General features: G+C 51.8%; 1 protein-coding gene across 1 annotated transcript in view; it reads right to left on the bottom strand.

The window, feature by feature from the left end:
- Positions 1-14,183, bottom strand: part of ARHGAP45 (Rho GTPase activating protein 45) — a 43,368-nt gene that overhangs the window by 18,647 nt on the left and 10,538 nt on the right. The window contains 9 exon segments of the mRNA XM_031948031.1: positions 30-195; positions 468-586; positions 956-1,066; positions 1,259-1,323; positions 2,130-2,267; positions 2,661-2,733; positions 3,692-3,764; positions 4,211-4,295; positions 5,762-5,905. Of these exon segments, the coding sequence (XP_031803891.1) occupies positions 30-195; positions 468-586; positions 956-1,066; positions 1,259-1,323; positions 2,130-2,267; positions 2,661-2,733; positions 3,692-3,764; positions 4,211-4,295; positions 5,762-5,905 (974 nt within the window).

Raw genomic sequence — 14,183 nt, 5'->3', positions numbered from 1 at the left:
CCCTGGGCACCCCTACGCCCCCTCCTCACCTTGTTCTTGGCTTCTTCCTCCAGGCGTCTCTTTTTGTCCAGGGCCTTGGTGGCGGCGCTGCTGGGCCCGCCACCTGCGCCCGCCGCCCCGCCACTGCCCTGCTCCTCCTCGGCCTTCACGGTCAGGAACTTCGCCTTCTCGTAGTCCCTTTGGCGCCCATGTGCTCTCCCTTCCCAGGTTGGCTCCCTTCTTGCCCGAGGAGAGGGGGGGGATGGAGGGAGGTGGGTCCCCAACTCCTGCCGTGGGGCAGACCCTGCTCCCCAGAGGCCAGAGGGCTGGCCAGGCCCGCGGGGGGCACCAGGAGGTTCAGGGACTCTCAAAGCTCAAGGGAAAAGCCCTAGCCCTCCCTAACCAGAACGGCTGGGGGTGAGGAGGCCCTAAATACCGCCCTCTCTGAGCCTCGTCATTCTCGGTGTAAGAGAGGGGTCTGGGAGGGCCTCCCTTCGGCCTCAGTCCCTCCCTCCCCAAGCTCCTTCCCCTTCCTCTGGGCCCGATGCCACTGGTCCTTGATCTCCTTCCTTTTCTTTTCATGCTCCAGCCGCCGCAGGGTCAGGGGCTGAGGAGAGACGCGTGTGGGATGAGGGAGAAAGCCCCGGCCCAGACCTGGGGATGCTTCTCACAGGGCCCTGGGGGGGGGGGGTGGCTTAGTGGGACAGGGACCACCCTAGCCAGTCACCATGGGCTCAGGTGATCTTTCCCCCCACCCATCTATCCCCAAAGATGCCCGATGCCCCCACAAGGGAGAGGAAGCCTGCCCAGTCAGGAGCCACGGGAGAGTTCCAGGGAGGCAACAGCTGCTGCCCCACCCCATACTGCACAGAATTCCCAGGACACAAGTCAGAGCCCAAGTCATGGATCCCTGTGTACCAGGCTTTAGGACAGGGGCATGGGGAGAGGGAGGGAGGAGGGTTGGGAAGGCTCCTACCTGCATTAAGGTCTGGTTCTGCAGGGTAGTCACCACCTGCAGCATCCCATGACTAAACTCCATGTCCTGCTCTAGGGCCAGGGAGTAGATGGACAAGAAAGGCATGTGGGGCTGCAGAAAGAAGGAACCCTGTCAAGCCCAGGAGGTTCTTTTCTCATCTCCCCCTCCCATCCGGCCCAAGAAGCCCCACCCCTGTTGTATCCACAGAGCCAGACCACTCCAAGGACCTCGCTCCCTAGCAAAGACTCCGCCCCCATCCTTTGCTCCCAGGAGGGGGGGATGTCTCCGGGAGCATCTGCCCACCTCCTGGGTGATTGTCTGTTTGCAGCTGTTGACAATCTTCTGCAGACCCTTGGCAAACTCCATTTCTGGGCAAAGGGAGAGAAGGGGGGATAGTCACTGCTCAGCCCTTGAGCCTGGCCTACAGGAGCAAAGGGCAGCAGGATCCCGTCCCCTGGGCATCCTCGTCCTCTGGATTCCACTTTGCAAAGTTCCTGGACTTCCAGGACTTGGGAATCTGAGCTGGAAGGAATCCTAAAGATCACTTGGTCAAATGCCCTCCTTTTTCAGGGCACTGAGGCAGGACAGACTGGGTGGGCTGGCCCGAGGCCCTCAAAGCAGCACAGGCCCCAAAGTCCAAAGCTACGGCTCTGCCCACTGGGGGGGGGGGCGTCACGAGAAAGAGCAGCGTCTGTCTCCAAGGAAGAGCATCCCAGCCCCACCCTGGGGAATGGCCTCTGCCTCCCTCTACCTTCCAAGGGCAGGTCTGAGCTCCCTCCTCTAAAGCAGCCTCCCGGCCCCGGGGATGCCTGGACTGGGGGCTGGTCAGTGACCCTCTGCAACCTCAGCCCGGCACGGTCTGTGTGGCTCTATTCAGTTAGCTCCACGGTAACACAAGGGAAACGGACTAGACAATCTCTAAACTCCGTCCTAGTCCTGACTAGCCCTGTTCTAAGGGCCCTCCCAGCCCTGACCTCCTGGGTTCTAAGGGCCTTCCCAGCCCTGACCTCCAGGGTTCTAAGGGCCCTCCCAGCCCTGACCTGGGTTCTAAGGCTCTCCCAGCTCCGATCTAGGTTCTGCCAGCCGGCTGTTCTTCCTGGCTCTTGAGCCTCACCCTTGCCTTCCCCCTCTCCCACCTCCCCCACGCAGGAATCCAGCTCTCGCTGGGTCTCACCGAGCATCGTCCGCTTCTCCAGGTAATAGATGAGGTCTTTCATGTATTTGGCGATGTTCTTGGCGTACTGCAAGGCTACGTCCACGCCCCCCTCGCAGCGCTGCAGCACCACGTCCACGTCGTCTGCCAGCAGGCAGCCTGCACCCAGGAGACGGGCCCGGGTTCCCCGTGAGTTCTCCCCTGCCTCTCCCAGCTCCCAAGTTGTTCTCCTCAAAGATGCTCAGGGAGCAGGGCCAGAGCGTGGGCTGTGCCTTTCCTCAAGCCCCCGCGCCCCTTCCCAGGGACCCACTCCCGAGGGCTCCAGGGTTGATTCCTCAGACCACATGTTGCCTGAGGCCGAGCTGGGTGTTCTCTTCCAGCCAGAGCCTCGACAATCCCAAATCCGGGGCTCGTGAGCCCCCAGGGAGAGACACTGGGCCCTGGGCCCTCCTGCTGGAGGCCATGAGGCCCAATGGGTGCCATCCCCCAGCTGCTCAGGGCAGGGAATCTCCCGCCATGGGCCGGACCCCCCAATGCTCCAGGCCAGCTTACCATAAGGTTCAGTACCAGGGGATATGCTGTCTGTGCACGGCCCCGAGAGGTCTCCATAGAGGTTTTCCACGGACTGGGGAGAGCAGGAGAGGACGGGTTAGAGGCCCCACAAGGCAACGCGAAGCCAGCCTGAGCCACCCACTCTGGAAGACCCCCGAGGCCCAGGAACCCCCATCCAGGACTGTCGAGCGTGGGAGTGTGGGAGATCCCGACTGGTCAGGGTGGGAGATGAGATGTCAAGGAAGAGCCCAGGTCTGGAGGGCGGACTGGCCCCAATACATGTGACACCGGGGTGTCACTTCTATCTTCTCAGCTCTGCTGTTCTAAAGGGTTCAGCTCTGGTGTTCTCTGTCCCGAGGTTCCTTCTCGGGCTCCGGCGTTCTCTGTCCCGAGGTTCCCTCTCGGCCTCCGGCGTTCTCCGTCCCGAGGTTCCCTCTCTGGCCCTGCCGTTCCACGTTCTTTGTGGTTCTCGTTGGTGACTCCTGCCTCTGACTCACTGTGGCCCTGACAGGCAGAGGGCCTGCCCAACTCTGGCACTTCCTACTTTTAACCTTTGCCTTGCTTCCCGGGAGGCAGGTGTTACCAGTCCTGCTGCCTCCGTTTTCCAGATGAGGAATAAGACCCGGGCTGAAATGATTTGCCAGTGAGGGGCAAAACCAGGATTGGGACACAGGTTCCTCCTCCCTCCCAGTCCATTGTTCCTTGCGCTAGCCCAGGCTGTATGCGCTAAAGGATCTTCAGCAGCTCCCCAAGTATCAGGAGGGAAACCGAGACTTTCCTGCTACGTTTATGGAGCCGTCCCTGGCAGGAGTGTTAGCCCCGACAGACAGAAAAGGACCCGGGGTCCGGGGTGGGGGGCAGAAAGGTTTGCCTAAGGTCCCATGGCAGGCGAGCCAATGGCAGAGGCGGAGGCGGGTCAGCCTTGAGGTTTCTGGGCCCCCGGCCAGGATTCTCTTTCCCGGACCTGGGATCAGGTGCCCTGCAAGCTCTAGGACCCTCAGACAAAGAGAGGGAGGGGCGGGTCCACTTACCTGGTTCTGGTCACTGAGAGGTGCTGAAAGGAGGGTGCTGATGTCCACCTCACCCATGAGGAACTCGGACACACTGAACAGAGAAAGGGGCAGAGAGCCTGGTAAGGAGGCCGGCGGTACTGAGGAAGGCACGGCACGCATTCCTCCAGGCCATCAATAATCTCACAAAACTATACAGTGCTTTGAGATCCACAACCCTGTTCATTCCTGATAACAGGGAGGTAAGATGGACCCATTTTACAGCTCAGGAGACACCCAGGAAGTGACTGGCCAGAGCAGCTAAGGGACCCATGGGTCCGTTCCAGTCCTTCATTTTACAAAAAAGGAGACTGAGGTCCAAAGAGCAAAGGGCCTGCTCTTATCCCAGTGAGCACAGAACCAGGATTCAAACTGGGGCCGCCTGCCTGGTGTGTGCCACCCTCTCTGCCTGAAGATGTAGAGAGGGGCAGGGGGGGCTCCCGCAGACCCCTTCTTCCTCTCCTGGGGACGGGGAGGGCCCCGAGGGCCACAGTCACTCACGTGCTGCTGAACGATACAGCAATGGTCTCCAGAGCCTTCTCCAACTCCCGCTTATCAGCCTCATTGTTTGATTCATAATGGAACCCTAGGGGGTAGGGGGCAGGAGTCAGAGCTTTCTCCAGGAAGCCCTTTAAAGTTACAGTTTAAAGGGGTTGTAATAAGGCATCCAGGAGTTAACCCGATCAGACATAAGAAAGCAGCCCAGGAGAGCCCCCAGCCCCCACAACCAGTCAAAGTGGGTTCCTGGAGAGCCGGAAATCTCTAATGGGAGGCCCAGGGCAGACCCACGGCAGCCCTGGATTCCAGGATCAATCCCCCATGGGGCGACCCAAGAGGGCAATGGAGGCCTCCAGGGCAGGGACCCACAGCACCTGCTTCTCGGGGGCCCTCCTCCCTCCTCTGTGACCAAACCCCAGAAACCATCCCATTGCTGTGGCTCAGTCATCTCAGACTAGTCCGACTCTCTACGGCCCCATTTTCTTCAGCTCATTTTACAGAGGAGGAAATTCAGACACAGATGATGCGACTTGCTAGTGTTTGAGGTTTCCCTGACCAGACCAGCAGCGGCACCCCAACCCCACCCAAAGATAACCAGCCCTCCCCCTGAGGGGCTCCCCCTCCGATGCGACAGACACGCACCCAGGAAGCTGGCCCTGCGATGGCAGCACAGCCGGGTGGGGACCCGGCCCCGGGCAGGGCTCCCTCCCGGACTCTCTCCTGACAGCTGCTCTTCCCAAAGCCTAATCATCAGGCAGTGACCCTGAGGGCTCACCTGGGCCCTCCCCACTCGCAGAGTCCGGCCTCCGCCTTGGGGAGGCTCTGGCTCGGGGATGAGCCCGGCTCTGTGGGCACCCCATCAGCGCCCCTGACCCAGCACGAGCCAAGCCCATGTGCCTCCTAAACGCGGTTTCTTGCTGTAGCCCCTGCCCCATCCTTCACTTATTCTGCCTGCATGTTCGTGGAAAGCTCATCCTCCTCCCCAGTGTCCCTACTAAATTCCAATCAAAAGCGCGTCCCTCCAGGGAGCCCACTCTGTCCTTCCTGGGGCTCACCGAGTTCCAAGCACAGCTCTCTAATGCGCTTTTTCTTTTTTTTCCCCTGAGGCAGTTGGGGTTAAGTGACTCTCCCAGGGTCACACAGCCAGGAAGTGTTGTGTCTGAGGTCAGATTTGAACTCAGGTCCTCCTGACTCCGGGGCCAGTGCTCTACCTACTGAGCCACCACGCTGCCCCCTCTTAACCCAGCAGTTGTGTGACAGTTGTCTATGTTGGCATCTTAGGGCCCTGTTCAACCTGAACTTCCTGAGGAGGGCAGGGACTGGGGCCCGTTGTTCATCTCCCCCAGTGCTGGATGCAATCCGCAGACAGGGGGTGTCTCATAAACATCCACTACTGTCACCCAGGGACTACAGTACTGCCAGAGAACAGGTCCCTCATCCCAAATTATCCTCGGCCCACTTTATGCGAAGCCTGGCTCAGGCGGGCAAGTGCGGTCCTGGCCCTCACAGGTCACCCAGAAAAGTCCTCCATCTCCCCTCTTCCTCCCAGCTCACCTTTGACCTTGGAGATGAGGGTCCCAGCAGCCGTGAGAGTCTCTAAAGTGTTGAGCAGGGGGTACTTGCCAATGACCTGTCGGAGGACCCGCAGGACTTCGCCCAAGCACTCATGGGCCAATGGTCGCCGAGCATCCAGTTGCTCTGAAATGACCAAGAAACATGGTGATGTGGGGGGGCACCCAGGGAGGGTAGATGGGCAGAAGTGCCCGCGTTAAGGGCAATGCTGACGCTCATGTCTGGTTCAGCTGCCTACAGTTAAGCCCAGGCTGGGTAAGTCAAACACACACACATCGTTTTTTGTCATGTCTGACTCTTCACGACCCTGTTGGAGATTTTCTTGTCAGAGACGCTGGAGCGGTCAACCATTTCCTTCTCCAGCTCATTTTGCAGATGAGGAAACTGAGGCACATGGTAACCTGTCGCGCAGCTAGTGTCTGAGGCCACATTAGAGCTCAGATCCACACTCTGTCCCCCACGGCTCCACTTAGCTGCCCGATAGGGAGAGAGACAGATCCAAAGTCTGAGCTCCTACTTTACAAATGAGGAACCGAGGCTTAGGAGCTTGCCACTGCTCACGGCCTCCACTGACTTCCAGTCCAACCCTTTTCCCACTCCATTACAAAGGGCGAGGGGAGGGACTGGGGAGAGACATCTGGGTGTCAGAAATAAGGGTGCTGGGGCTTCCCTCCCCTGTCTGGTGGAGTGCAAAAGCAAAGAATCAAGATGCTACAAGATGGAAAGAAGCTGGAGGCTCCTCCATCTGTTCTGTAAAGCAAAGCAAACCAGCCAAGAATGACAGAAAGGGCCCTGAAGGCACAGGCCCTAATTAAAGGGCATTTCCATAGGATGTAGGGCAAAGACCCTCATATTATTTACTCCCCACTTGAAAGACACAAAAGTTCCAGGGAGGGAAATGATTTAAGCCCGATTAAGGCAGAATTTGAACCCCGGCCTTCGGACTGAGTACTTAGTCCTCTTGCATTGGGCAACGCTGCCTCTCATGTTAAAAGTTCTAATCCCCAATTCCCCAGCTCCTTGTGTGACCCTAGGTGAGTCCATCACCCTCTGTAGATGTCCTCTCTCTTCCCCCCAAAAAAACGAATCAAAGATCTCAGTGGCGGTTTCAACACAAATATCGCAGTATGGTCTGAGACACACCTGAGACACGCCCCATCCCCGTTCAACAAAGCCCAGCTTGGAAACTAATGTCAAAGAATCTTGGAGCCTGAAGAGATCGCCGGGGGTCACCTGGAGGCCGGGAATGTAGGAAAAACAGGGTGATAATTCTGTTTTTGACATATTTTATACATTTAACATGATTCTGAAAAGGGATCCATAAGCTTTACCAGACTCACTGTCCAAGGGATTTAGGTCACAAAAAAGCTTAAAGATCCCTGGAATAATATAATCCTTATCTAACCACTAATGATATCCCCAACACATAGTCATTCAACTTCCCCTTGAAGAGTTCCAGGGACTAGGACTTCATTACCTTCTAAGGAAACCCATTCAACTTTTGGACAGCTCTAATTCTTAAAACAGATGTTCCTTTGAGCAAAAAAAGATCCTCTAAGCAACAATCCCTCTTCCCAAAAATTTCCCCTTACTTTATCACCACCCTAAGTTTTCTGCCTTCTAAGGTCAAATAGAGTGAATCTAATTCCTCTCCCATTGGGCAACCTTTCAAATAAAGGGTATCCCAAAAGTCTTAGTAAGCTTTATGCACTAAGACTTTTGGGACACACTGTATTTGAAGATTCCTCTTCCAAATGCGTCTTCAGAGTTTTTCCAACAGATCATCTGGAATATAGATTAGGTACCCACCAACCTAGTCACCACTGGAAATCATTTCAAAAACTGGGCTGCCCAGAACAGAACACAAACTCTTGACGGGATGAAGGGCAGGGGATGTCAGGATTACCTATCATCTTGTCTCGATATCAGATTTTCTTCATGCAGCCTAAAATGGAATTAGCCTTTCTGGACACTAAAGGGTAGTCACACAATGGTAGACTCACATTAACTCTTCTACATCTCTTACTTATGCCATTGATTTCTCAAACCCATATCCAAAAAGGCTCTTACATTTTTCCATTATTAAACTTCTTTTGAGATTCAGCCCACCAATCCTTTTTGGATCTGGATTGTATTATCCCTCCAAACATTGTGTTGTCTATAAATTAAATAAACACATTATCTATAGCTGCATTCAACCCATCAATAAAACTCAAGACCTTGAAACTCCACTAGAATTTTCATTACAAAGTGATTCCAACCCATTAAAGACCAGTCTTCCTTCAACCAGTTCCAAACCCACCTAATATCATTCATCACACATCTTTCTATCTTATTCACAAAGATAATGTGAGACTTTCAGTATGTCTCTACAAGAGTTCCCAGATGACAGAATCATAATTAATCAAAAGTTTTAGAATCTAACTTACACCTACCAGACCATAAATCCCTTCTATAATTTCCCCAACAAGTGCTCAGACTGGAAGACATGGGGGGAGAGGGGAATGACTCCTAAGGTCAGCCAAATCTGATCTGTATTAACTCTAACTTGTTTTTGACAAGTTTTTCCTTGACATGCTACCAATTCCTAAGTTCCAGTTGCTGTTCTCATTTAAATTTGCCCTTCGGGGCCAAGGAGACCAGTACAACCCCTTCCAATAGAACATATTATATTCGCTAAAATCATTCAAGAACTGATGCTAGGCGAAGTGAGCAGAAGCAGAACATTGTACTCAGAAACAGCAAGATTGTGTAATGATCGACTAGTATAGACAGCCCTTCTCAGCAAAGCGGTGATTCAAGACAATTCCAATGGACATGGAACAGCATCCAGAGAGAACAGCATCCAGAGAGAACTATGGAGACTGAATACAGATTGAAGCATATATTTTCACTTTTTTTTTTTTTCCCTCCCTTGTGGTTTTTCCCTTTCATTCTGTGTTTTCTTTCACAACATGACTGATATAGAGAAAAATTCTAAAGTCCCTTTCAGCTCTATTATTCAATGTTCTAAGGTCCCTGTGAACTCTGAAATCCTATATCCTATGGCTCCCTTAAGTTTTGACATTTTATGGTACCATTTTCTTCCCAGCTCAGACATATGTTTTAAGGTTCCTCCCACCTCCGACATTAAGTATTTCAAGTTCTAAGGTCTTTCCAGCTGTTATCTTGGGCCCTCCAAGCTGACATCTTAAGTTTTAAAGTCCCTCCAGCTCTGAAATTTTCCATCTAAAGTCAGCCTGGAGTACTCCAGTTCTGAAACTTTCAGTTTTAAAAATCCTGCCTCAAAGCACTTACTAATAAGTGACTAAGAGCAAGCCAATTAACCTCCAGGTGTCTCAGTTTTCTCATCTGCAAAATGAGAGGGTTGAATCTGATGACTTATTCTAAATTTTAAAGTTTTTTTCCCCCAATTCTAAACCTGATGCTTTCATCTCAAAATCCTACATCCTTTTTTTTTTAAGCAATGATTCCAAATTCTAAGGTTTAAGGCTCTTCTCTAAGTGCTACATCGGAATGGCTGAAAGAAATCGGGGTCTGATAATAGAACATTATTGTGCTGGAAGAAAAGACAATTTCGGAGATGCCCGAGTGAGATCAACCAGACAAGTGAGCAGTAACGAGAGAACAATTTATACAAGAACAACATAGTAAATAAACTTTGAAAGCCTCAAGAACTCAGTTCTCAGGGAGCATGAAAAGGAAGCACATTCCTCACCTCCTAAGAGAGATGTTGGATTAAAAAGATGCAGAAAGTTGTACGTTTGGGGGGACATCCATTGTGTGGGCTTGACTAGCTATTAAGTTGAAATAGTTTGTCCCCACTTTGTTTTTTACTTTTTAAATGGTGGGGGAAAAGGAGAGAAAGGGATTAGAAATAGGGATGCCAAAAAGAAGTGAAACTTTTCTTAAGTGTTAAAGAGCTTAGATAGAAGCCCAGACAAGCAAAACAGCTTTGAAAGTAATGGATGGAATTTATTTTTAAAAGCGAGACCCAAGATTTCACACACAATCCTCTTTTTTGGTGGGCCGGGTAAATGGAACTGGTCCCTTTTTGGGGGGAGCGGGAGGTGGGGTGAGTCCGGCATTTAAAAAAAACGTACTACGTCTCTCCTAGTGCTACCAGCTTAGATCCCCGCAGGGGGTTCTATAGTCTAAGTCTCACTTCCCGGTTCTCAGGCGCCTGCAGCTCGGACACCCGGAGGGCTCGGTTCTGAGATTCCCGCAGGCGGACAGGAGACCATCGGGGTTCCGAGCTCCGGGGCAGTGCGGGCATCCCAGCACACCTGGGCCGGATCCCGATCCGTCCCCCCCCCCGCCCCGGCCAGAGTGGGGGGGGGGCGGAGAGGACCGGAAAGGGCTCCAGCGCTCCGAGAGGGCAGTGGTCCTTCGCCCCTCGCCCCCCCACCCCGCCTCCCGCCCCCCAGTCCTAGGCCCTCTCACCTGGCGGAACTACGAGACAACCGGGCCGGCTCCCCTCCAGTTGGGGATGCAGGCGGCCGCACACGCACATGGCTGCATCCGGCTAGGGGTCTTTTGCCCTACGAGGAGGGGGCGCGAGCAGCCCTAGAACTAACGCGGGTCCCGGGCGCCCAACCAGCTCACAGGGGCGGGGGCGGGACAAGGAGCAGCCACACCCCCGCCCCTCCCCACAGGTGAACCAGGTCGGGGGCGGAAGGGCGCGGGGGGAGCACGGGAGGGGGCTCGGGAGGCTCGGCCGGCGGGGGTGAGCCGAGGCTCTCCACAAGCATCATTAGGATGCTCCCGTCTTCCCTGGTCCCCGGGGAGAGGGCTCACACCCCCGCCAAATCAGACCCAGGGGGACTCACGCCCCCCTCCTCCACGCCATTGGACTCGTCCTCCCCTCCCCCCTCGTCCACATTCCAACGGCAGCAAACCCAGGGCTGGGGGCGGGGAAGAGCCCCTGGCCGGTGGGGGAGGGGAGCCGATGCAACTGGTGTGTGTTTCCGAGCTGGGAGAGAAATCTGGGTGGGCTGCGCCAGCCCCTCTCAGAACAGAGGAGGAATCCCAGGCACTTGGAGGCGAAGTGTCCTGCCCAAGCCTAACGCTTCTCCTGGGGAAACTGAGGCACAAAGTAAGGCAGTCAGGAGTCTAGGGTCTCACAAGAAGAAACTCAGAACTCTGGGAGATGACTAGGAACCACTACATAGAATTCCCAATCCCTCTATTTTGTCCGCCTGCATTTTTGATCTCCTTCACAGGCTAATAGTACACTATTCAAAGTCCGATTCTTTTTGTGCCGCAAAATAATTGTATGGACATGTATGCTTATATTGTATTTAACGTATACTTTAACATATTTAACATGTATGGGACTACCTGCCATCTGGGGGAGGGGGTGGGGGGAAGAAGGGGAAAAATTGTAACAAAAGGTTTTGCAACTGTCAATGCTGAAAAATTACCCAGGCATATAACTTGTAAATAAAAAGCTATAATTAAAAAGAATAACCTTTAAAAAAAAAAAAAAGAAGAAGAAGAAACTCCTTAGAGCTCAATCCAAAACAGATCTTCCCTCCTCTTCACATCACAGATCTGTGGGCTCGTCTTTCTTCCCCTTACTTTGGACAGAGTAAAATGTGAATCTTTTATCTCCAACCCCTAAGCTCAGGGCTTCCTCACACACAGTAATACGATTATTAACAATAGCTAGCATTTATATTGCATTTACTATGTGCTAGGCATTTCACGGTTATATTTTGATCTTCACAACAATCCTGGTAGGGAAGTGCTGTGATTACCTCCATTTTTTTTAACAGAGGGGTAAAGTGAGGCAGAGTTAATACCATTTACCCAGTTAATGAATATCTCAAAGCTACATTTGAACTCAGAACTTCAGGCCTCCAGGTCCAGCTCCCTGTCCTCTGGTTCACTTAGCCAGAGTTTGTTGGATGGAATTGATCTCGTTTTAATCATTAATGCCTTATCACACTGACAAATTCTTAGAAGATTTGTGAGCTCATTAAGCCAGAAGAAAGCTGGAATCCGTCCTGAGGAGGTGTTTAAGTTCTGTAGTTGGTGGTGAAGGGTTGAGGTAGTGTAGTGGGGGTTGTTGTTTGCAAAGATTGTGGGCAGGTGGCTTATCTGGAGATCATAAAAATTTTCCTTTTACTTCCGATGTCTCCTCCCTTTTTCAAGTGGGACAGAGCTCCCCGAAGCTATCAGAGGAGCCCAGACTCCCGCCAGTATTCTTAAACCAGAAGGCCTTTGTTTCCGGCCCCAGGGACAGACTTGCATATCTGTCTTTCCGACCAAAGGAATTGAGCCACAGCTTTATCTCCAAGAGGGATTGTCACCAAGAAATTTTTTTTTTTTTTCTGGGGAAATGAAGCTGGGGAGGGATTCCTCTGTTTATCTCTAATCAATCCCACAAATATTTACCATGTTCAAGGACCTGTTCTAGGCCCACCAGACTCTGATCTCCCCAAACCCAGCAGTCGGCCCTGCTAAGGAGGGGCAGGGGATAGTGCAAAGTTTCTGGATTAGACTACAGGCACAGCAGGGGAAAGGAGAGTTCTCTTTCTACACCTCCTAGGGGATGTCCATGAACAAATGCTTTCATTTCTCCCACCCTCATCTTCCTCATCTGTAAAATGGGGATAATTCCTGCCCTGCCTAGCAGAAGTGTTAGAGAGATCAAGATAGGCTCAATTCAAAATTCCCCTTATTTCAATGTTAGAATGAAAAGGAATTAGGAAGCATTGGAGAGCAGAGCTTGAGAGGCCTTAAAGAAAAGAATTTCAGAGCTAGAAAGGACCTTAGAACACAGAACTTGGAAAGTCTGAGCAGGAAAGGACTTTAGAACATAAAACCTAGATGTAGTAGCTGCAAGGAAACAGAACCTTGGAACATAGAATACCAAAATTAGAGGGGAACCTTGTAGTAGAGAACTGTGTCAATTAGATGAAAAGGTAATAGGATAATGGTCCTATGGACCGGAGTTCAAATCCAGCCTTATACAATTTATAGCTGTGGCAAGTCATTTAACTCCTGCCAGCCTCAGTTTACTCATTTATAAAATGGGGGTAATAAATGCATCTATATCCCAGGTAGTTATGAGGATAAAATATATTTATAAAGCATTTTACAAATCTTAAAATAAACATGTGCTATTATTATTGTTGCCATTGTCATTATTATCACTGGGTTATTGTGAGAATCAAATCAATGAACATCTGTAAAATACTTTGAGAACTTTAAAAATTATTATTAAAATGGCACAGATAGGGAGGGCAGCTACATGGCACAGTGAGTAGAACACCAGTTCCGTATTCAAGAGGATCTGGGTTCAAATCCAGCCTTGGGCACTCACCAATTATGTGACCCTGGAGAAGTCATTTAACCCTCATTGCCTTAAAAACATAAATGACACAAGACTAGAAGGAAACTTTAATGTAGACCCTGGGAGAGAGCAAAAAGATCATTCAGCCCATTTTTGCAGATGGAGGGACTGATTAGAGGGCCCTTCCTACCAGATTACACTTGCCTTAGGGAGCCAGGGAAGGTGCCAGTTGGACGGGATTCTCCTTTCTTGCCTTTCCCCCACAAAGTTGTTAGTTCATAGAGGCTGAAGGTTATCCAAGCCTGGGCTAAGGAGGGGTGGGGGTTGCTGTGGGTGATTCTACAATGACTCAGGGGGAATTCAGGGCCATGGAAACCTAAAGAAGGAAGAGGAATTTTTTTTAGGGAAGGGAGGAGGGCAGAGGCCTCACGCACGTGAGGAAGGACAGGAAGAAAGTCTATTAGCCAGAGGCAGGAAATAACAGTAGATTCCATTAAGAGGCTACACATCCTCCCCTGGGAACACCCAGGGGAGACACTCGTACAATGGATAAGACCAAGCCGGCTGGTAAGCCAGGGCTTCGGTTCCAGCTCTGCCACTGACTCAATGGGAGATCTTGGCAAGTGCCCTCTGGGTCCCATTTTTTCCATCTTGAAAATGGCTTCGCCCTCCTCCCGACTCCACTGGCCAATAACCAACTTTCATGGAGGGAGAGGGGGAGGGGAGAGCTCTAGAAGAAAGGGCCTTTGGGACAAAAGGAAAAGGACACTGAAGAGCTTCCCTAGGAAATTATTTCTTCTCTGATGAAGCCTCCACCAGGACTGAGACAGAAGCTCCTGGATCTATCTCCTCCAAAGAGAGATCCAGATGGGGAAGGGCTCTGAGCTTATGGGTATCCAAGGACTTCCTCCCTAGCTCTTTCTCATCCTTCCCTCAAGGTTCACAAAGTGTCAAAAAGCAATCCTTTGGGGCTCAGACACCCACTGGGGTAGGTGGGTCCCAAATTCTATTTGAGTTCCTCTCTCCCATCCCAGTCAGAATATTGTACACTGTGATCATAATCAGTTGGAACACTCATCTCTAAAGCAGACTTCATCTTTTCCA

The sequence above is a fragment of the Sarcophilus harrisii genome, chromosome 1, assembly GCF_902635505.1.
Source record: "Sarcophilus harrisii chromosome 1, mSarHar1.11, whole genome shotgun sequence".
NCBI lineage: Eukaryota > Metazoa > Chordata > Mammalia > Dasyuromorphia > Dasyuridae > Sarcophilus > Sarcophilus harrisii.
The sequence above is the reverse complement of the archived record's forward strand: the minus strand, read 5'-3'. Positions and strand labels throughout refer to the sequence as shown.